General features: G+C 51.1%; 1 protein-coding gene across 6 annotated transcripts in view; it reads left to right on the plus strand.

Moving 5' to 3' along the window:
- The window catches only part of ADAM23 (ADAM metallopeptidase domain 23), a 211,749-nt gene that overhangs the window by 6,393 nt on the left and 182,404 nt on the right, over positions 1-22,952 (plus strand). For all 6 annotated transcript variants that reach the window (XR_014450838.1, XM_083154137.1, XM_083154138.1 and 3 more), the window contains exon 2: positions 7,728-7,954. Coding sequence is in view for 5 of the 6 variants with exons in the window: in XM_083154137.1 (XP_083010263.1) it covers positions 7,728-7,954 (227 nt within the window). In the remaining variant the exon portion in view is untranslated. The remainder of the gene's footprint in view (positions 1-7,727; positions 7,955-22,952) is intronic.

Below are 22,952 nucleotides of genomic sequence, written 5' to 3' on the forward strand. Positions count from 1 at the left end.
CAATATGATAAAGATGGAAGAGTACGGATCAGCTATTGTGTATGAGAGTTGAGACCCCGCCCAACGCGGCACTCGGGGCCATTAGTCTGCGCGCAGTCATTATTTCATTTTATTTGATTGTATTGCTATTATTATTATCAGAACACTAACTTTTATGAGGGACATTTCTATGACGCCGGTGCCTCATATACCAAATGAAAGGTCTTGGTCCATAGATTTGCAAAAAAGTATTGTACTTGGCTGCTTTGTTTCAGAGTTACGTGGCAAAACGTCCACCTGCGGATAAAATGCATCACCATTGTGCTCTGGAAAATGTGACCATTGGTGAACCTACTGGGTGACCTGGAACATGTGACCTGCTGGGTGGAGCGGAGCCTGTGACAGTTATTTGCAGCCACCCACTAAGCAGGGGTTGTAAAGGGTAAAATGTTCCTGGTACAATGGTCCTGAATTAACCTGTAAGCCACTATACCCCTGATTGATTCTGTTACTACAGCCCTCCTATTGGCTACCGGGATACAAGTGGCCCTCCCATTGGCTAGCTTCCCGGATACAAGTGGTCTATGCTGACTAAATGTATTGTATTGTAGGCTCACACCTGTCCATGGCTGAACCAGTAGGCAGCAGCGTCCATGTTGGCGTTATTTGATGGACACGTCTGTGATATTCTGCCCATACTGCTACAAGTCCTTCCCTGGTGTCTGACCGTGTAAGGACTAAGACCCCCACTGTCAGCATTAGAAGACGATACAGTACTGCGTTGTGCTATTTATACACCACCATTGGCCACCAGCCCCATGCTATGTCCAATGTGAGCCTCCAAGTGACCGACAGTGGGGCATATTGTCATTTTATTAGTGGTCTCTTCACTTCTCTATCAGGTGCCGGGGGCAAATGTTTTCCGATTGTTAGATACAGTGATTGTCGGCAGCCCATGAATGATGCAGAATTAGCCTGTAACAAGCTTGTCTTCCCCAAACGCAAAAATCAATGCGCATCAACCCGGGACTAGCGTATGCCTGCGAGGGTCTTCCCAGGATTTCACTCCTGGATCCTGAGCACCTGCAATCGATCCGAGTCCCTAAAATCCCGGGATTGTTCCAGGTTGCAAATCCCAGGTAGTATGTCTGAAAGGGGTATATGTAATGCAGCCCAATGACCACAATAAGTCACTTACTACTTTGTATTCCATTTACTTGTGTTTTCTGAGTGTCCTTAGTAAGCGGATGTTTGTGCATTGGTGTCTTCTGGGTCACATTACCTCTTATACTATGGATATTACCTCTGTTATGAGACTACATGTTACTGGAAGGTACTGCAAAATGCATACAGAAACATAGTACCATTGGAAGGTTATTGTATGTTATTGATATTCATTGTTTCAAATGCCAACTGTTGAGGTACCCTGTGCGGCTGTCTGGGGACAGTGAGCAGTGTTCCAGCTGAGTGTTGGGGTACCCTGTGCGGCTGTCTGGGGACAGTGAGCGGCGTTCCAGCTGAGTGTTGGGGTACCCTGTGCGGCTGTCTGGGGACAGTGAGCAGTGTTCCAGCTGAGTGTTGGGGTACCCTGTGCGGCTGTCTGGGGACAGTGAGCAGTGTTCCAGCTGAGTGTTGGGGTACCCTGTGCGGCTGTCTGGGGTCAGTGAGCAGTGTTGAAGCTGAGTGTTGGGGTACCCTGTGCGGCTGTCTGGGGACAGTGAGCAGTGTTCTATCTGAGTGTTGGGGTACCCTTTGCAGCTGTCGGGGACAGTGAGCAGTGTTCCAACTGAGTGTTGGGGTACCCTGTGCGGCTGTCTGGGGACAGTGAGCAGTGTTCCAGCTGAGTGTTGGGGTACCCTGTGCCTGTGCGGCTGTCTGGGGACAGTGAGCAGTGTTCCAGCTGAGTGTTGGGGTACCCTGTGCGGCTGTCTGGGGACAGTGAGCAGTGTTCCAGCTGAGTGTTGGGGTACCCTGTGCGGCTGTCTGGGGACAGTGAGCGGCGTTCCAGCTGAGTGTTGGGGTACCCTATGCGGCTGTCTGGAGACAGTGAGCAGTGTTCTATCTGAGTGTTGGGGTACCCTGTGCGGCTGTCTGGGGACAGTGAGCAGTGTTCCAGCTGAGTGTTGGGGTACCCTGTGCGGCTGTCTGGGGACAGTGAGCAGTGTTCCAGCTGATAGTTGGGGTACCCTGTGCGGCTGTCTGGGGACAGTGAGCAGTGTTCCAGCTGAGTGTTGGGGTACCCTGTGCGGCTGTCTGGGGACAGTGAGCAGTGTTCCAGCTGAGTGTTGGGGTACCCTGTGTGGCTGTCTGGGGACAGTAAGCAGTGTTCTATCTGAGTGTTGGGGTACCCTGTGCGGCTGTGTGGAGACAGTGAGCAGCGTTCTATCTGAGTGTTGGGGTACCCTGTGCGGCTGTCTGGGGACAGTGTTGGGGTACCCTATGCGGCTGTCTTGGGACAGTGAGCAGTGTTCTATCTGAGTGTTAGGGGTACCCCGTGTGGCTGTCTGTGGACAGTGAGCAGTGTTCTAGCTGAGTGTTGGGGTACCCTGTGCGGCTGTCTGGGGACAGTGAGCAGTGTTCCAGCTGAGTGTTGGGGTACAATGTGCGGCTGTCTGGGGACAGTGAGCAGTGTTCCAGCTGAGTGTTGGGGTACCCTGTGCGGCTGTCTGGAGACAGTGAGCAGTGTTCTATCTGAGTGTTGGGGTACCCTGTGCGGCTGTCTGGGGAGTGTGAGCAGTGTTCCAGATGAGTGTTGGGGTACCCTGTGCGGCTGTCTGGGAACAGTGAGCAGTGTTCCAGCTGATTGTTGGGGTACCCTGTGCGGCTGTCTGGGGACAGTGAGCAGTGTTCCAGCTGAGTGTTGGGGCACCCTGTGCGGCTGTCTGGAGACAGTGAGCAGTGTTCCAGCTGAGTGTTGGGGTACCCTGTGCGGCTGTCTGGAGACAGTGAGCAGTGTTCTATCTGAGTGTTGGGGTACCCTGTGTGGCTGTTGGGGACAGGGAGCAGCGTTCCAGCTGAGTGTTGGGGTACCCTGTGTGGCTGTCTGGGGACAGTGAGCAGTGTTCCAGCTGAGTGTTGGGGTACCCTGTGTGGCTGTCTGGGGACAGTAAGCAGTGTTCTATCTGAGTGTTGGGGTACCCTGTGCGGCTGTCTGGAGACAGTGAGCAGCGTTCTATCTGAGTGTTGGGGTACCCTGTCCGGCTGTCTGGGGACAGTGTTGGGGTACCCTGTGCGGCTGTCTGGGGACAGTGAGCAGTGTTCTATCTGAGTGTTAGGGGTACCCCATGTGGCTGTCTGTGGACAGTGAGCAGTGTTCTAGCTGAGTGTTGGGGTACCCTGTGCAGCTGTCTGGGGACAGTGAGCAGTGTTCCAGCTGAGTGTTGGGGTACCCTGTGCGGCTGTCTGGGGACAGTGAGCAGTGTTCCAGCTGAGTGTTGTGGTACCCTGTGCGGCTGTCTGGAGACAGTGAGCAGTGTTCTATCTGAGTGTTGGGGTACCCTGTACGGCTGTCTGGGGAGAGTGAGCAGTGTTCCAGATGAGTGTTGGGGTACCCTGTGCAGCTGTCTGGGAACAGTGAGCAGTGTTCCAGCTGATTGTTGGGGTACCCTGTGCGGCTGTCTGGAGACAGTGAGCAGTGTTCCAGCTGAGTGTTGGGGCACCCTGTGCGGCTGTCTGGAGACAGTGAGCAGTGTTCTATCTGAGTGTTGGGGTACCCTGTACGGCTGTCTGGGGAGAGTGAGCAGTGTTCCAGATGAGTGTTGGGGTACCCTGTGCGGCTGTCTGGGGACAGTGAGCAGTGTTCCAGCTGAGTGTTGGGGTACCCTGTGCGGCTGTCTGGGGACAGTGAGCAGTGTTCCAGCTGATTGTTGGGGTACCCTGTGCGGCTGTCTGGGGACAGTGAGCAGTGTTCCAGCTGAGTGTTGGGGTACCCTGTGGGGCTGTCTGGAGACAGTGAGCAGTGTTCCAGCTGAGTGTTGGGGTACCCTGTGTGGCTTTCTGGGGACAGTAAGCAGTGTTCTATCTGAGTGTTGGGGTACCCTGTGCGGCTGTCTGGAGACAGTGAGCAGTGTTCTATCTGAGTGTTGGGGTACCCTGTGTGGTTGTTGGGGACAGGGAGCAGCGTTCCAGCTGAGTGTTGGGGTACCCTGTGCGGCTGTCTGGGGACAGTGTTGGGGTACCCTGTGCGGCTGTCTAGGGACAGTGAGCAGTGTTCTATCTGAGTGTTGGGGTACCCTGTGCGACTGTCTGGGGACAGTGAGCAGTGTTCTATCTGAGTGTTAGGGGTACCCCGTGTGGCTGTCTTTGGACAGTGAGCAGTGTTCTAGCTGAGTGTTGGGGTACCCTGTGCGGCTGTCTGGGGACAGTGAGCAGTGTTCTATCTGAGTGTTAGGGGTACCCCGTGTGGCTGTCTGTGGACAGTGAGCAGTGTTCTAGCTGAGTGTTGGGGTACCCTGTGCGTCTGTCTGGGGACAGTGAGCAGTGTTCTAGCTGAGCACTGTGCTTACTGGGTGGACTGGGAGGATCAGTTCAGTACTGGACATCAGTGGCGGATTCAGGGGATTCCAACGAGCCCAGCCCCGTGTCTCTAGCCCCCCGGGAACAGGAGATATCACATGGCAAAGCAGTAACATTTTTTCCCCATAAGATAATATGGGACCCGTCAATTCCGGCCCCCACCTGGTTCCGACGGCTGCCAGTTCCCACCCTGGCATCACAGAAGCTTGTGGTTATTATTATTATAATTTTATTTATAAGGCGCCACAAGTGTTTCGCAGCGCCGTACAAAGGAACAATACAGGGAGACAAAAACTTGGCATAACATTGAATAAATAACAAAAATACAGTACAAATAAAGAGCACCACAGTTCAATACACATTACAGCTTAAATGTAAGTAGTGAGGACCCAATCAACATACAACTAGAGGCTTGAGGCCAATGATGGAGATGAGTATGAAGATGGTCACTGAGGCCCTTATTCTGATCGGTGCGGCCCGATCAGAATATGCGGCCGCGACCGTGCAGGCGAATCCCCGCCTTCCATACGGATCGCCACCTGCCGTCCGTACGCGGATATGTGGCGATCCGCATGAAATTGGACGGGGATACGCCTCCTCCATGGTGGGAGCAGCCCCTGCATTCGATGGTCGCCGAACATCGAATGCAGGGCCGCACGCTCCACCAGGTCCCGCAACACAAGACCACACGGACACTTGTCCGTGTGAAATCTTGTATGGGGGCGGGCAGCTGACATCCGGCGATGTCAGATGCCCGCCCCGTACCCACGCGTCACGGCCTCATTACCATGCATACGCCCCGCGTTTGCATGGGAACGCCCATGAAACGCGGGGCGTATGCATAGGGTAATGAGGATAAGTAGCCCCTCACGCCCCTCTACGCCCCCTGTGCGGCGTATAGAGAATCCTTGCGGCGAAATCGCCTGCACATGCGCAGAGTGACCTCTGCACATGCGCAGAGGATAAACATCGGCGGCCCGTACGCAAGCGGGAATATCCGCATCGATCAGAATAAGGGCCTGAGTGTTGGAGTAAAGGAGAGCTGTGAGTGAAATGTGAAGAGAAGTGGGCTTTGACAACAGGAGGGAAGAGGGCCCTACTCGGAGGAGCTTACAATCTAGTGGTTGATCTCATTCAATTCCAAATCGCTGGGCCTTCAATATGATACCAGGCTGATCCATATCAGATATTACGTGTAAACCAATCTTTTTATTTTTAAAATGTAATTTCATGGCTGTTCATGTTCTTTGAGGGCAGATTACTCTGGAACCAAACGTTCCAGTATCACTGGACCAAAATCATTAAAAGCCCACTCAAAAGTTCTTCAATATGATACTTGTCTCATGTAAATGGGTCAGTTGGTTCCGAAGATATAGCCGGTTAAATGAGATTACTGGTTAAAGGGGGGGAGGGGTGGTTTTCTCTCCCTCCTCACACCAGAAAATGCAGGACTAGGCTGGTGTAAAAGGGGCCAACCTGGGAATGCATTTTCTGGTGTGAAAGGGGTATTATTTCAAATAGCCGGGACCTGCAGTGCTCTGAATACAGCCAGGCTCTGCCACTGTCAGTGGCTATCACTTTTGCCTGGCGGCGGCTGTCCCCCATTTACCGCGAGCATGTATTCCCCCTTGGCAATGAGCATGTAATCCCACATGGCAACGAGCATGGAACCTCTGGCAATGAGCATGTAGATAAGCAGCACTTATGTACAGTAGCATCATTTTTAATAGGCATTATGGTGTTTGGCATAATACATAATGGACATAATGGTGTGAAACTTAACGTGTAATGGACATTATGGTGCAAATGTTTAATGTGCCCCTTTGGTGGACAATGTCCCTGTTTATGAAGCATATTGTTAATTTTGGCTCAATCCATGTGGCATTATGTGAATTCTGGCTCAATCCGTGTGGCATTATGTGAATTTTGGCTCAATCCGTGTGGCATTATGTGTAGAAGTTGTATATGGTGTTGTACACTACACTCCAGGACATGCCCTCTGTTGAGTGGCCACACCCCCTTTTCCGGAGCACGCCTTAGGCGCGCGCACAACTGCATCCTTCACTTTTGTCGCCATGGTGGGCCTGCGTACTTTAAATGCCAGGGCCTATTTTTAATCCCATTCCCACCCTCTCTCTGCCGCTCTCTTAGCATGTACACTGGCACCACTAACACCACCCCTCCACCACCTAAACCCTCTTTTATCATGGTGCCCCCCCTGTCATTTTATCCTGGATCCGCCCCTGCTGGACATCATAAGCTCCGGAGTCCTCTGGTTCCATACTGAGAAGTCAGCACTACGTAATGTGTATTTACCTCAGCAGCTACTGTACCTCCTGTTTATTAGGCTGCCTGGTAGAAAGAAAATAATTCCGTAAGCAACTTTTCTAATTATCCGTCTGCGAGATAGACTAGAAGCCGATTGTGCAGCCTGTGCGCATTATTCCGTGCATTAGAACGTTGGGTACAAATGAAATGGTTACCTAATTACTATATTAATATAATACGGCTTAATCTCCGCTTTCCAGGATTGGTGCCATTTACGGTGTAGGTGGCAGTTTTGGGGCACACTTGAGTCGTTCTTTTCCCCTAATAGCATTTAATTCATTGGACGTTTTGTCTGAGCCTGGTCTGATTCATGAGTTTAGCAAATGTGGCCTAAAATGCCCCCGGGGGTGCTCAACTGACTGCAGCCCCGTGCTCAACTGACTGCAGCCCCTGCTATATGGTCCTGCTGGTGTGTGACTGGTGACAAAGACATCAGCAGCTCACATAATGGAGACATACATACATACATACATACAGTACATAAATACACACGACATACTCATCCATACATAACATAGAATGTAAGCTTTCACGAGCAGGGCCCTCTTCACTCATGTGACTTTTTGCTCTTCCTTAAACCATTTTTCTAATTCAGATATGGTCATGGGACAGATTTGTTCTCAAAATGGACAAAACCATGCTGAACAGCAGTATTTACCCTGCATACAAACAAAATAACTCCCCCAAATCGAACTCTCTCTGCACCGGTTACATCTGCCCCACCTGCAGTGCAGCATGATTTTGTCCATTTTGAGAACAAACTTGCCCAAAATGACAGCGATCAGTTAGATGACGGAAGAAATAACAGAACAGTCCGTATCTATATTTTACAAGGTCGGACTTCCTAATGCGCTGGTTCCCGGACAATGACTGAATGCAGAACATGTCTCTTTGTCTCCCCCCAGATCCGCACCACAGCGAGGCTGTAGGTGGCACTGCTGGTACCCTGGCAGAGGAGGAACGGGCACCGCAGAGTAATAGCAGCAGAGCGAGCACGAACCACAATCGGAGCAATGAAATGCACAAAGAAATCACACTGCCTTCTAGACTGGTCTATTACCTGAACAAGGAATCCGAAACTCCATATCACATATTGGATACAAAGACAAGGGACCAGCAAAAGCATGACAAGGTATGTTTGCCCATGGGCACCAGGAGGCGGGCAAGCATTTACGTATATGGTGCAGGGAATTGTGTAATATGTGCTGGTGCATGAACCTCGGTCGCCAGGGCTGCCATCAGGGGGGGAGACTGCCACTGGTCGCCAGGGCTGTCATCAGGCGGGGAGACTGCCACTGGTCACCAGGGCTGCCATCGGGGGGGGGGGGGGGGACGACAACTGCCACTGGTCACCAGGGCTGCCATCAGGGGGGGGGGGGGGGACAACTGCCACTAGTCACCAGGGCTGCCATCAGGGGGGAAGACTGCCACTGATCACATGGAGTACTGCCCCTGGTCACCATGGCTACCATCAGGGTGGGGGTTGGGGGTGCTGCCACTGGTCACCAGTGCTGCCATCGGGGGTGCTGCCCCTGGTCACTATTGTACTGTATGAGTTGGGATGGAGATCTGCACTGGTAATAATGAGCGGGTAACGTTTCCCCCTGTCTGTGCCCAGATGTACGGGCATGTGTAGTGCCCACGTCACATCTCCCTGTGTAACGCTCCATTGTCACTGTACACATGCTCCGTCCTGTATATACCAGAGGCTGTAACCCTGCCTGTTATTATAGGGTTCCCAAGCTCGGTCCTAACAGTCCAGGGTTCCATACAGGAGCACAGGTGACTTCATTTAGAACCTCAGTCAGTGTCATTTAACCATCTGTGCTCAACCATGTAAATCCTTAAAACCTGGACTGTTGGGTGGTTTGGGAACTGCTGCTTTAGGGGGATTTATAGGGGGTTAGTCCAGACCTATGCCCTATATAGAGCACACAGAGTACATACAGATGTCTGGCGGTCCGGATACCAACGCTGCCCCCCCAACCCTCCCCACCCTGCAGCCTGACCCTAACTCTCCCCCCGCAGCCTAACCCTGACTTTCCGTGTTAGTGCCTAGTCCTCGTACCCCGCAGCCTAACACTTCCTACTAAGTGCCGAATCTTATCCCTCCCTCCCCGCATTGTAACCCTAAGTCCACCCTAGTGCCTAAACCTAACCACGACAACCCCCCCCCCCCCCCACACACACGCACACACACATGCAGGGGCGAATTTAGGGGTCAGGCCGCCCCTAGGCACAACATTTTTGTGTCCCCCCCCCCTATTTTAATGTAATCATATATGTATATACATTGTTATTTATATATTTCATTAAAATTTTACTGTAGCCCACCTTAATATTTTTTTAAGCACTCTGGACTGCTCACTGTGAGGAGGACCCGGAGGGAGGGAGGCACTTATTAGTACAATGATTAGCACAGTGTCTCCGTCAGTCTCTCTCCGGCTCACACACTGTGACTGACTGAGCGCAGGGAGGATGTGCGGCTGCTGGATACACAGCAGCCAATAGACTGTGTGTGTGTGCAGGGGCGGATTTAGGGGTCAGGTCACCCCTAGGCATGACATTTTTGCCCCCCCCCCCCCCATTGGGATGTGCGACCGAGTCCAGCAGCTGCCGCCCCATAGTAGGTGCCGGCCCTGTATGTGTGTGTGTATATATGTGTATATATATATATATATACACACACATTCATACATATATATATATATACATACATTCATACATATATATATATATATATATACACACATTATAGTTATATATATATTTCATTCAAATTTACCTGTAACCCACCGGGAGTTGGAGGATTAACTTTATTAGCAGTGTGTCAGTGACAGCCAGGTCTCTCTCTCACACTGACTGACCGTGACGTGACCGACTGAGTAGTGCAGGCCAGGGACGGGCGCGCCACTCGGCTCAGCTGCTGTACCCGCCCACTGGATACACATAGCAGCCAATAGGCTATGTGAATACAGTAGCCAATGGGCGTCGGCGGCAGTGAGCCTGAGCCCTCAGCGGTGCGCAGCCAATCAACTCACCCAGCAAGCAGAGCCGTCCCGGAACAAAGCGATGTAATGTGCATGGCAGTGCAGGTGGGTAGCGGCGGGTGACAAGCGGCACTGCCGCCGACATATGATGAATCATGTCGACGGCGCCGCCGCTCATCACTCACGCTGCCCACCCGCTCTGCCATGCTGCTATTAATTTAGCAGAATGTCAGCCTGCCATGCCGCCCATAAATGGTGCCGCCCTGAGGCCCGTGCCTCACGGGCCTAGGCACAAATCCGGCCCTGTGTGTGTGTAGAGTAGCCAATGGGCGGGAGTCGGCAGCAGTAAACCTGAGCCATTTCTAGATGCACAGGGGGACCGTTGGACCCAGCCACTAAGCGGTGATGTAATGTGCATGGCAGAGTGGGTGGGCAATGGCGGATGACGAGCGGTGCTGCCGCCGACATATGATAATTCATGTCTGCGGCGGTGGCGCTCGTTACTCGCCGCTGCCCACCTGCTGTGCCATGCTTCTATTTAACAGAATATCAGCCTGCCTGCCGCCCTTAATTGGTGCCGCCCTGAGGCCGGTGCCTCATGGGCCTAGGCACAAATCCGGCCCTGCACACATGCACACCCAAGCCTAATGTGTCGTCATTTCGGCATTGGTCACCTGATGCTATCCAGAATGATGGTGTTGGTATTGCAACTGCTGGCATCCTGTCCGACATCCCCAGCGCACATAGGACCTAATTTAGATGTGTGTGCAAGCCCGATGGTCTGCGTACCAATGAGATGGTTAGCGGTCTGTGCTCACCCTGACCTGCTCCATACACCGCAGTGGGCAGGACTGGTCCTGTGAGATTGCACGCAGCTGTGGCATTGTGAAGCGGTACCAGGCTATCTATCCTGCTGCGTCTGACCGTGGGCTGCTTCCACCATGAGCCACGACCGATGGTTGGATGCTGCTTCTGCTGACCTTGCAGGGGTGGTTATATGCTACAAGTGCTTCCCGCTGCATGCACCTGTTAGTTGTACGGAATTGGACAGCCGCTTTCTGCGCTTCCCTGCGGCTTTGCAGTACCTCACACATCAGGCCCACAGTCCTCCGCGCTTTACATAGCCACGCCCTATTCAGCAATTACCGTCGCTGCTGCCCCCTGTGCACCTTGTCATGATGTCACATACGTGACATCATGACATTGTGCTTTCAGTGGGTGGAGCCTGGTTGTGTTCATATATTTGAATAATATAATAATGTGACCGGTAAGAGCAAAACATCACAGTACAGGGGATAATGTAACCGAGAGCAAAGCGTCACAGTACAGGGGATAATGTAACCGAGAGCAAAGCGTCACAGTACAGGGGATAATGTAACCGAGAGCAAAGCGTCACAGTACAGGGGATAATGTAACCGAGAGCAAAGCGTCACAGTACAGGGGATAATGTAACCGAGAGCAAAGCGTCACAGTACAGGGGATAATGTAACCGAGAGCAAAGCGTCACAGTGCGGGGAATAATGTAACCGAGAGCAAAGCGTCACAGTACAGGGGATAATGTAACCGAAAGCAAAGCGTCACAGTACAGGGGATAATGTAACCGGGAGCAAAGCGTCACAGTACAGGGTATAATGTAACCGGCAAGAGCAAAGCGTCACAGTACAGGGGATAATGTAACCAGCAAGAGCAAAGCGTCACAGTACAGGGGATAATGTAACCGAGAGCAAAGCGTCACAGTACAGGGGATAATGTAACGAGAGCAAAACTTCACAGTGCGGGGAATAATGTAACCGAGAGCAAAGCGTCACAGTGCAGGGGATAATGTAACCGAGAGCAAAGCGTCACAGTACAGGGGATAATGTAACCGGGAGCAAAGCGTCACAGTACAGGGTATAATGTAACCGGCAAGAGCAAAGCGTCACAGTACAGGGGATAATGTAACCAGCAAGAGCAAAGCGTCACAGTGCAGGGGATAATGTTACCGAGAGCAAAGCGTCACAGTACAGGGGATAATGTAACCAAGAGCAAAGCGTCACAGTGTAGGGGATAATGTAACCGGGAGCAAAGCGTCACAGTGCAGGGGATAATGTAACCGAGAGCAAAGCGTCACAGTGCAGGGGATAATGTAACTGAGAGCAAAGCGTCACAGTACAGGGGATAATGTAACCGAGAGCAAAGCGTCACAGTACAGGGGATAATGTTACCGGCAAGAGCAAAGCGTCACAGTGCAGGGGATAATGTTACCGAGAGCAAAGCGTCACAGTGCAGGGGATAATGTAACCGAGAGCAAAGCGTCACAGTACAGGGGATAATGTAACCGAGAGCAAAGCGTCACAGTGTAGGGGATAATGTAACCGGGAGCAAAGCGTCACAGTGCAGGGGATAATGTAACCGAGAGCAAAGCGTCACAGTGCAGGGGATAATGTAACCGAGAGCAAAACGTCACAGTACAGGTATAATGTAACTGAGAGGAAAGCACCACAGTGCACGGGATAATGTGACCGGTAAGAGCAAAGCGTCACAGTGCAGGGGATAATATAACCGAGAGCAAAGCGTCACAGTAAAGGGGATAATGTAACCGAGAGCAAAGCGTCACAGTGCAGGGGGATAATGTAACCGGCAAGAGCAAAGCGTCACAGTGCAGGGGATAATGTAACCAGCAAGAGCAAAGCGTCACAGTACAGGGGATAATGTCACCGAGAGCAAAGCGTCACAGTACAGGTATAATGTAACTAAGAGCAAAGCGTCACAGTACAGGGGATAATGTAACTGAGAGCAAAGCGTCACAGTGCAGGGGATAATGTAACCGGTAGCAAAGCGTCACAGAGCATGGGATAATATAACCGAGAGCAAAGCGTCACGGTACAGGGGATAATGTAACCGAGAGCAAAGCGTCACAGTGCAGGGGATAATGTAGCCGGTAGCAAAGCGTCACAGAGCATGGGATAATATAACCGAGAGCAAAGCGTCACGGTACAGGGGATAATGTAACCGAGAGCAAAGCGTCACAGTGCATGGGATAAAGTAACCGGCAAGAGCAAAGCGTCACAGTGCAGGCGATAATGTAACCGAGAGCAAAGCGTCACAGTACAGGGGATAATGTGACTGGTGAGAGCAAAGCGTCACAGTACAGAGGATAATATAACCGAAAGCAAAGCGTCACAGTGGAGGGGATAATGTAACCGGCAAGAGCAAAGCGTCACAGTGCAGGGGATAATGAAACCGAGAGCAAAGCGTCACAGTGCAGGGGATAATGTAACCAGCAAGAGCAAAGCGTGACAGTACAGGGGATAATGTAACTGAGAGCAAAACATCACAGTGCAGGGGATAATGTAACCGAGAGCAAAGCGTCACAGTGCAGGGGATAATGTAATCGGCAAGAGCAAAGCGGCACAGTGCAGGGGATAATGTAACCGGCAAGAGCAAAGCGTCACAGTACAGGGCATAATGTAACCGACAAGAGCAAAGCGTCACAGTACAGGGTATAATGTAACCGGCAAGCGCAAAGTGTCACAGTACAGGGGATAATGTAACCGGCAAGAGCAAAGCGTCACAGTACAGGGGATAATGTAACCAAGAGCAAAGCGTCACAGTACAGGGGATAATGTCACCAAGAGCAAAGCGTCACAGTACAGGGGATAATGTAACCGGTAAGAGCAAAGCGTCACAGTACAGGGGATAATGTAACCGGTAAGAGCAAAGCATCACAGTGCAGGGGATAATGTAACCGAGAGCAAAGCATCACAGTACAGGGGATAATGTAACCAAGAGCAAAGCGTCACAGTACAGGGGATAATGTAACCGAGAGCAAAGCGTCCCAGTGCAGGGGATAATGTAAATGAGAGAAAAGTGTCACAGTGCAGGGGATAATGTAACCGAGAGCAAAGCGTCACAGTGCAGGGGATAATGTAACCGAGAGCAAAGCATCACAGTACAGGGGATAATGTAACCAAGAGCAAAGCGTCACAGTGCAGGGGATAATGTAACCAGCAAGAGCAAAGCGTGACAGTACAGGGGATAATGTAACTGAGAGCAAAACATCACAGTGCAGGGGATAATGTAACCGAGAGCAAAGCGTCACAGTGCAGGGGATAATGTAATCGGCAAGAGCAAAGCGGCACAGTGCAGGGGATAATGTAACCGGCAAGAGCAAAGCGTCACAGTACAGGGCATAATGTAACCGACAAGAGCAAAGCGTCACAGTACAGGGTATAATGTAACCGGCAAGCGCAAAGTGTCACAGTACAGGGGATAATGTTACCGGCAAGAGCAAAGCGTCACAGTACAGGGGATAATGTAACCAAGAGCAAAGCGTCACAGTACAGGGGATAATGTCACCAAGAGCAAAGCGTCACAGTACAGGGTATTATGTAACTGGTAAGAGCAAAGCGTCACAGTACAGGGGATAATGTAACCGAGAGCAAAGCGTCACAGTGCAGGGGATAATGTAACCGGCAAGAGCAAAGCGTCACAGTGCAGGGGATAATGTAACTGAGAGCAAAGTGTCACAGTGCAGTGGATAATGTAACCAGCAAGAGCAAAGCGTCACAGTACAGGGGATAATGTAAATGAGAGCAAAACGTCACAGTGCAGGGCATAATGTAACCGAGAGCAAAGTGTCACAGTGCAGGGGATAATGTAACCGGCAAGAGCAAAGCGGCACAGTGCAGGGGATAATGTAACCGGCAAGAGCAAAGCGTCACAGTACAGGGGATCATGTAACCGGCAAGAGCAAAGCGTCACAGTACAGGGGATAATGTAACCGGCAAGAGCAAAGCGTCACAGTACAGGGGATAATGTAACCAGCAAGAGCAAAGTGTCACAGTGCAGGGGATAATGTCACAGAGAGCAAAGTGTCACAGTACAGGGGATAATGTCACCGAGAGCAAAGCGTCACAGTACAGGGGATAATGTAACCGGTAAGAGCAAAGCGTCACAGTGCAGGGGATAATGTAACCGGTAAGAGCAAAGCGTCACAGTGCAGGGGATAATGTAACCGAGAGCAAAGCGTCACAGTGCAGGGGATAATGTCACCGAGAGCAAAGCGTCACAGTGCAGGGGATAATGTAACCGGTAAGAGCAAAGCGTCACAGTGCAGGGGATAATGTAACCGAGAGCAAAGCGTCACAGTACAGGGGATAATGTAACCGGTAAGAGCAAAGCGTCACAGTGCAGGGGATTGAACCATTCTGTCTGTTCTCCTGCTCTCACATCACACAGAACAAGACCACGTAAAACGTTTCCTACACACGAGCCGCGATTAGCATCACAATAGGGAGAATGTTATTTTAGTCACAGGAACGTGTGGGTTCCCCCCATTTGCTCCTTATTGTACACACTGCAGGGAATCCTCTCGCTGTAACATTGTGTTCTGTGAGAAAGCAAACGGGTCTGATTATGAGGCCACAAACCGCCATGGTACTATCGCATATAATATCTTTCTTATTATGTATTGTTATTATATGTTCCTATTGCCCGGCAGCGGTTATCACCAAATATAAAAGAAGTCTCTTGTTTATTGCCCAACGCTCATATAAGGTGGGGATATAGGGCCTGATTCGGTCGATGGGCTGCGATGCGTGTGCGTGACACTGTCCAGCAATGAAATACTGATGCACAGTGACTGACAGGAAGTCGGCATTTGGGGGCATGCCCCGGTGTTTTAGGGCAGGGTCTGTGCACCTATCAGATGTATACACATATATACATAGCTGTTATTATGTTGCTGTTCTTGGGGGTATCCTATTAGCAGCGGTAATGTACCACTGATAATAGCTTCACCGGGGGCTATCCGCAATGCGGCGCGCTCCCCCGTAAGAGACCGCCACTTAGTGGGCATAACCGCATGAAACTGACGCTTGGAGCCACGATAATGACCATTGGCCATAAATAGCGATACTGGGCTGATTATATCGTCTGATAGTGCGTCGCATGTAATTAGATTGTCACCTTGTATCTGTTTCATTTGAGGAGATACTCTGACTTCCAATAGTAAATAATATAGTAATAACAATCTGCGCCTACGGCACCATAACCCTCGTACCAGAGGCGTAACTAGATATTCGTGGGCCCCATAGCAAAAGTTTGTAAGGGCCCCTTATATATCAACTGATGGTGATAAATGTATGCAAAACATATTAGTTTGACAGCAAAGATGGGCCCCCTTCAGCTCTGGGCCCCATAGCAGCTGCACCCCTTGCACCTATGGTAGTTACGCCCCTGCCTCGTACCCTGCCGGCAGGGCCTCCGTCCTACATCTGCGGCTTCATCACCAGGGTTTGTGTCGGCATTGTTATTCTTTTGTTGTGTTTGTTTTCTACCAAGTTCATTGAAGTTTGTTGTATTAATTCATAAATTCGGCCTTTAAAATGTAAAATGAATTACTCGTCCCTTACATGGATTAATTGGGAAGTCAGGATATAATGGCCGACCGGCACCACCAGCCGCCATCCTCATACTTTTGTATAGGGTCAGTACTGAACGTCATCTTCAGATGACTGCAATGGGGCAGCCCTGGTGATCTTAGATTTCTCTCTGGTGGGCTGTAGGAGGTCCGGAAGTGAAACAATGCCGGGGCGTGTGTGTATTCTAGCCTCAAGCCTATTCTATTATCCCTCTATAGAGGGTGTGGACCCCGACAAGGGAAATAACCTGTATAAATCAGGAGAAATTACTGTTGGAATCCACTGTCGGTGAGTCATCCGGCACCCCGGATCGCTGGGACAGGCTCTTATTGGGGAATACATAGGCAAGATCAGTGGTGAGGATGCCGTGTCCTCTCCCCCCCCCCCTTCAGCTTAACGGCTGTCGGTCAGATTCCGGTGTCGGCATCTCCAGTGCTCTGACTGGCGTACGTGTTGCGGGCGCCAGTCAGGATTTTGACAGCTGGCATGCTGACCGCCAACATGGTAAAGGCATCCCCTTATCGGGGGCTCTTGTTCTGGTTATTAAAATTGATTCATTCGAATGAAAAAAAAATTCAGTTATTTGCAGCATTGCGAATGTAACGTTGTTGCGAATGTAACGTTGTTGCGAATGTAACGTTGTTGCGAATGTAACGTTGTTGCACTCATCACGCGATGCTCCTGTCTGCCATTTATACGCCAGCTTGCTACGTTACACGCTATCAGAGGGATACATGTTCTCTCGTATTATATGGGTGATTGTAACATTGCATTTGGCTGCTGCAGAGGTCATTGAACATTGGTCGTATCCTGATTTTGTCATTATCAATATCAATTGTTATCAATTGTTATCAATTGCTGATATTTCCATAATTGCACGTACCCCCATTACTGGGAGACACCCCAGTAATTACATGTGCGCTTGTGTCGTGTCTCCGCTTTCATAAGGGCTTATTCATATAGCGCATGTGTGCGCTGCGCTCCTGCCAGAGCACTGCCATATCTGACGTCCCCCTGTACATCCATCACACTCGCCCGTCAGTCCCAGTATACAGCTACAGGATAACGGCCATTAGAGGCCTATCAGACTGCGCTTGAGCCGGACAGTAGCTGTCAGTGATATGATGACGAGCGCGGTGACCGCACTTACTGCCCATTACAGACTGATGGAATCCAAGTGTCTTACAGGCAGCTTAGTCATTGTGTTCCTGTATCCTATTGCTGATCAGTGCATTAATCAGCCTGTTACCCTGCTCATCGCTGTATGGCATCAGCATTGGGAATACTGAAACCCTGGCCTGCATCTCAGTCTAGAATTGTCCCTGACGGGGAATTGATCCATGGTATTGGCTATGGTAAACTAGGAATGATTAACAATATATCCAGTATATCCAGTGTGACAGCTGGACTGAATTGGAAAATATTGTCAGCTCTCAGAATCAGGACCCTTGTACCTCCTGCTTTTTCCTCCCTTATACAATTAGCTCATCACCCCGGGGGGTGTAAACTGACATGCTAGTGTGGCCAGCCGATCCAGCCTAAACGGAACTACAATTGAATAGCTCTGCTGGGCTCCAGGGAATACAATGAAACAGTGACACCAAACCTTTCCATTCCGCCGATGCTGCATTCCTGGGTATGATGTGTGCACTGCAGCATTGGTTATATAGCGTGTCTGCCAGGTCTTACAGCGACACAATGGGCCTAATTCATGTGTATGCAATGCCAATGCTTTTGCGATGGACCAAATATTCCTGTGCGATCCCCAAGGTACCTTTCCATTTGTTCTCAGACTGACATTTTATACCCCATGATTGTGGTATTGGCTCCACTAGGGAGCTAGTTTGCACATCTGCACACCGAATAAATATAATATTTATTTTTTTGTGACAAGGCCCCAGATCATCCAATCAGTAGAGGGGGTGCTGTTCCTAGCAGTCAGGTATACAATGGTTTTTTAGAAAAAAAGAGAAAAGGGACTGCTCATACAGCAGTCCCTTTTCTCTTTTTTTTCTAAAAAACCATTATACACCATGATTGACAGGATGGGATCTCTCACGGGCAGATAACGTGGGAGTGTCGGCAAAAGTGCGGCCCGTCTCTGAGCTGTGCGTCATATACATGGTTGCAGCATCGCTACTGCCGCGGACAGGCTGTGTCGCATTAGTAATATTCCCCGTTATTGCGCGAATGCAGTGTATGTGTATGTCGTTACAGAGGACTTTGCAGTGGCTCCAGGGGATGTCTATCTTCCCACCTGGGCGGCAATTATCAGTTTTGTAACCTATAAAAACGCAGCTTCCTAGGCCCATTGCGTACAGACAAGAAATAGGCCACGGTGTCATTCTACTGCACTTTTGTGTTTTGCTTGTGCTGTTTCGGCTCATGTACTTCATATGGCGCTGCCAACCCTTTGTGGCGCCATATATGTAAAAATAAAGCCAGGTGACGTCTCAAAGAATTGTGGGTGTCTTCCATCACGGAAAGATAGGTAGTGGGCGGGCACCCGTTCTTATCGCCCCCCTACTGGGTGTAACAAAGCAGAGTGATTTAAATGAGAAGGTTACAGCTGCTAGAGGCCTCTCTGCTGCCTATACAAGGGCGCTGCGCAGGGGCGGCGGTGATGAGGGATGGTAGCGCAGAGGGATATGGCAGTATGGAAGAATGTCAGTGTGCAATGGCGGTGTGGAGGGATGGCTGTGTGGTGGGACAGTGGTGCGGAGAGATGGTGGTGTGGAGGGATGTTGATGCAGAGGAATGGTGAGGGAGGGACAGCAGTGTGCAGGGACGGCGTTGCATAGGAATGGCGGTATGGAGGGATGGTGGTGTGGAACGATGGCAGTGCTGCGGCACAGAAGACCTTATTCTCCAGTCTCCCCGTCCTGTAGGTGGGAGGTGTGCATGCCTCTCTTCGTGTAACTGAAGTGCATGTCTGCACGAGGCCTCTGTCCCTGAGAGCGTTACCCTCCTTGTATTTCTATTTGTTCAGAGCCTGGATTAGATGTCTGAATTTCCCTGGTTCTCCGGGTGACATTACAACCATGAATAGTAATTCCAGCGTGTTGACATGAGCTTATAGCTAACAGACGCGTCTTACATGGTGACTTCTTAGTAACAGGTGTCAGGGCACAAGGGTGCGAGTACTTATTATCCTTCTTGTATGACCGTTCCTGTTGTGTACTTACTGCAGTGCACAGAGCGTACGCGTGCGTCTTCCCAGTTACAGTGTACGCGTGCGTCTTCCCAGTTACAGTGTACGCGTGTGTCTTCCCAATTACAGTGTACGCGTGAGTGTCCCCAGTTACAGCTTACGTGTGTGTGTCCCCAGTTACAGCGTACGCGTGCGTCTCCCCAGTTACAGCGTACATGTGTGCATCTCCCCAGTTACAGCGTACATGTGCGTGTCCCCAGTTACAGCGTACGTGTGTGCATCTCCCCAGTTACAGTGTTCATGTGTGCGCATCTCCCCAGTTACAGCGTACATGTGCGTGTCCCCAGTTACAGCGTACGTGTGTGCATCTCCCAAGTTACAGCGTATGTGTGCGTGTCCCCAGTTACAGCGTATGTGTATGTGTCCCCAGTTACAGCGTATGTGTGCGTGTCCCCAGTTACAGTGTACGTGTGTGTCCCCCCAGTTACAGCGTACGTGTGCATCTCCCCAGTTACAGCGTACATGTGTGCATCTCCCCAGTTGCAGCGTACGTGTGCATCTCCCCAGTTACAGCGTACATGTGCGTATCCCCAGTTACAGCGTATGTGTGTGCATCTCCCAAGTTACAGCGTACGTGTGTGCACCTCTCCAGTTACAGCGTACATGTGCGCATCTCCCCAGTTACAGCATACGCGTGCGTCTCCCCAGTTACAGCGTACGTGTGCGTGTCCCCAGTTACAGCATACATGTGCGTCTCCCCAGTTGCAGCGTACGTGTTCCCAGTTACAGCATACATGTGCATGTCCCCAGTTACAGCGTTCGTGTGTGCATGTCCCTAGTTACAGGGTTCGTTTCCCCAGTTACCGCTTTCATCTCCCCAGTTACAGCATGCATGTCCCCAGTTACATCGTGCATGTCCCTTGTAACAGCGTACATGTGCATGTCCCCAGTTACAGCGTACATGTGCATGTCCCCAGTTACAGCGTTCGTGTGTGCATGTCAGCAGTTACAGCATACGTGTTCCCAGTTACAGCATATGCGTGCATGTCCCCAGTTACAGCGTTCGTGTCCCCAGTTACATTGTGCATGTCCCCAGTTACAGCATACATGTGCGTGTCCCCTGTTACAGTGTTTGTGTGTGCGTGTCCCCAGTTACAGCGTACATGTGCATGTCCCCAGTTACAGCATACGTGTGTGTCCCCTGTTACAGTGTTTGTGTGTGCGTGTCCCAAGTTACAGTGTACATGTGCATGTCCCCAGTTACAGCGTTTGTGTGAGCGTGTCCCCAGTTACAGCGTACATGTGCATGTCCCCAGTTACAGCGTTTGTGTGAGCGTGTCCCCAGTTACAGCGTACATGTGCATGTCCCCAGTTACAGTGGAATCGGTACATCTGTCAGAATGAACTTAGGTCTACAGTAATTAGGTCGACCCCATTAGGTCGACTGGCAGGAAGGTCGACCTGATTTAAGGTCGACATGGGCCAAGGTCGACATGACTTAAGGTCGAATTTGCATAAAGTTGACATGAGGAAGGTCGACTGGTCATAAGGTCGACATGGGTTTTTCACTGTTTTTTTATCCAAATGTCGACACAGTTGGCAATGAGAATCAGACCCTCGCATCGCTCGCTTTGCTCGCAATGCTTCGGGTACGGTGGCTCGCTTCGCTCGCCACAGCTTTAATAACCTCCTCCACGCCCTAGTGGATGGTAGGGCATGAAATACCGCCTGTCGGCACATGTTGGCTCAAATAGTGAAAAACCCCATGTCGACTGTATGAACAGTCGACCTTCCTCATGTCGACCTTTATGCAAATTCAACCTTAAGTCATGTCGACCTTGAGCCCATGTCGACCTTAAGTCAGGTCGACCTTCCTGCCAGTCGACCTAGTGGGGTCGAAATAATGACTGTAGACCTAAGTTCATTCTAATAGATGACCGCTTCCCGTTACAGTGTACATGTGCATGTCCCCAGTTACAGCGTTTGTGTGTGCGTGTCCGCAGTTACAGCGTACGTGTTCCCAGTTACAGCGTATGCGTGCATGTCCCCAGTTACAGCTTTCATCTCCCCAGTTACAGCGTACGTGTTTCCAGTTACAGCATATGTGTGCATGTCCCCAGTTACAGCGTTCGTGCCTCCAGTTACAGTGTATGTGTTTCCAGTTACAGCATATGCATTCGTGTCCCCAGTTACAGTGTTCATGTCCCCAGTTACAGCTTACGTGTTCCCAGTTACAGCGTATGCGTGCATGTCCCCAGTTACAGCGTTCGTGCCCCCAGTTACAGTGTATGTGTTTCCAGTTACAGCATATGCATTCGTGTCCCCAGATACAGCGTTCGTGTCCCCAGTTACAGTGTTCATGTCCCCAGTTACAGCATATGTGTTCCCAGTTACAGTGTATGCGTGCATGTCTCCAGTTACAGCGTTCATCTCCCCAGTTACAGCGTTCATCTCCCCAGTTACAGCGTTCATCTCCCCAGTTACAGCGCTCATCTCCCCAGTTACAGCGCTCATCTCCCCAGTCACAGCGTTCATCTCCCCAGTCACAGCGTGCATCTCCCCAGTCACAGCGCTCATCTCCCCAGTCACAGCGCTCATCTCCCCAGTCACAGCGCTCATCTCCCCAGTCACAGCGTTCATCTCCCCAGTCACAGCGCTCATCTCCCCAGTCACAGCGCTCATCTCCCCAGTTACAGCGCTCATCTCCCCAGTTACAGCGCTCATCTCCCCAGTTACAGCGCTCATCTCCCCAGTTACAGCGCTCATCTCCCCAGTTACAGCGCTCATCTCCCCAGTTACAGCGTTCATCTCCCCAGTTACAGCGTTCATCTCCCCAGTTACAGCGTTCATCTCCCCAGTTACAGCGTTCATCTCCCCAGTCACAGCATTCATCTCCCCAGTCACAGCATTCATCTCCCCAGTCACAGCATTCATCTCCCCAGTCACAGCGCGCATCTCCCCAGTCACAGCGCGCATCTCCCCAGTCACAGCGCGCATCTCCCCAGTCACAGCGCGCATCTCCCCAGTCACAGCGCTCATCCCCCCAGTCACAGCGTTCATCTCCCCAGTTACAGCGCTCATCTCCCCAGTTACAGCGTTTATCTCCCCAGTTACAGCATTCATCTCCCCAGTTACAGCATTCATCTCCCCAGTCACAGCATTCATCTCCCCAGTCACAGCGCGCATCTCCCCAGTCACAGCGCGCATCTCCCCAGTCACAGCGCTCATCTCCCCAGTCACAGCGTTCATCTCCCCAGTCACAGCGCTCATCTCCCCAGTCACAGCGCTCATCTCCCCAGTTACAGCGCTCATCTCCCCAGTTACAGCGTTCATCTCCCCAGTTACAGCGTTCATCTCCCCAGTTACAGCATTCATCTCCCCAGTCACAGCATTCATCTCCCCAGTCACAGCGCGCATCTCCCCAGTCACAGCGCGCATCTCCCCAGTCACAGCGCGCATCTCCCCAGTCACAGCGCGCATCTCCCCAGTCACAGCGCTCATCTCCCCAGTCACAGCGCTCATCTCCCCAGTTACAGCGCTCATCCCCCTAGTTACAGCGTTCATCTCCCCAGTTACAGCGCTCAT

This window comes from Crinia signifera, chromosome 7, assembly GCF_055691185.1.
Source record: "Crinia signifera chromosome 7, ASM5569118v1, whole genome shotgun sequence".
NCBI lineage: Eukaryota > Metazoa > Chordata > Amphibia > Anura > Myobatrachidae > Crinia > Crinia signifera.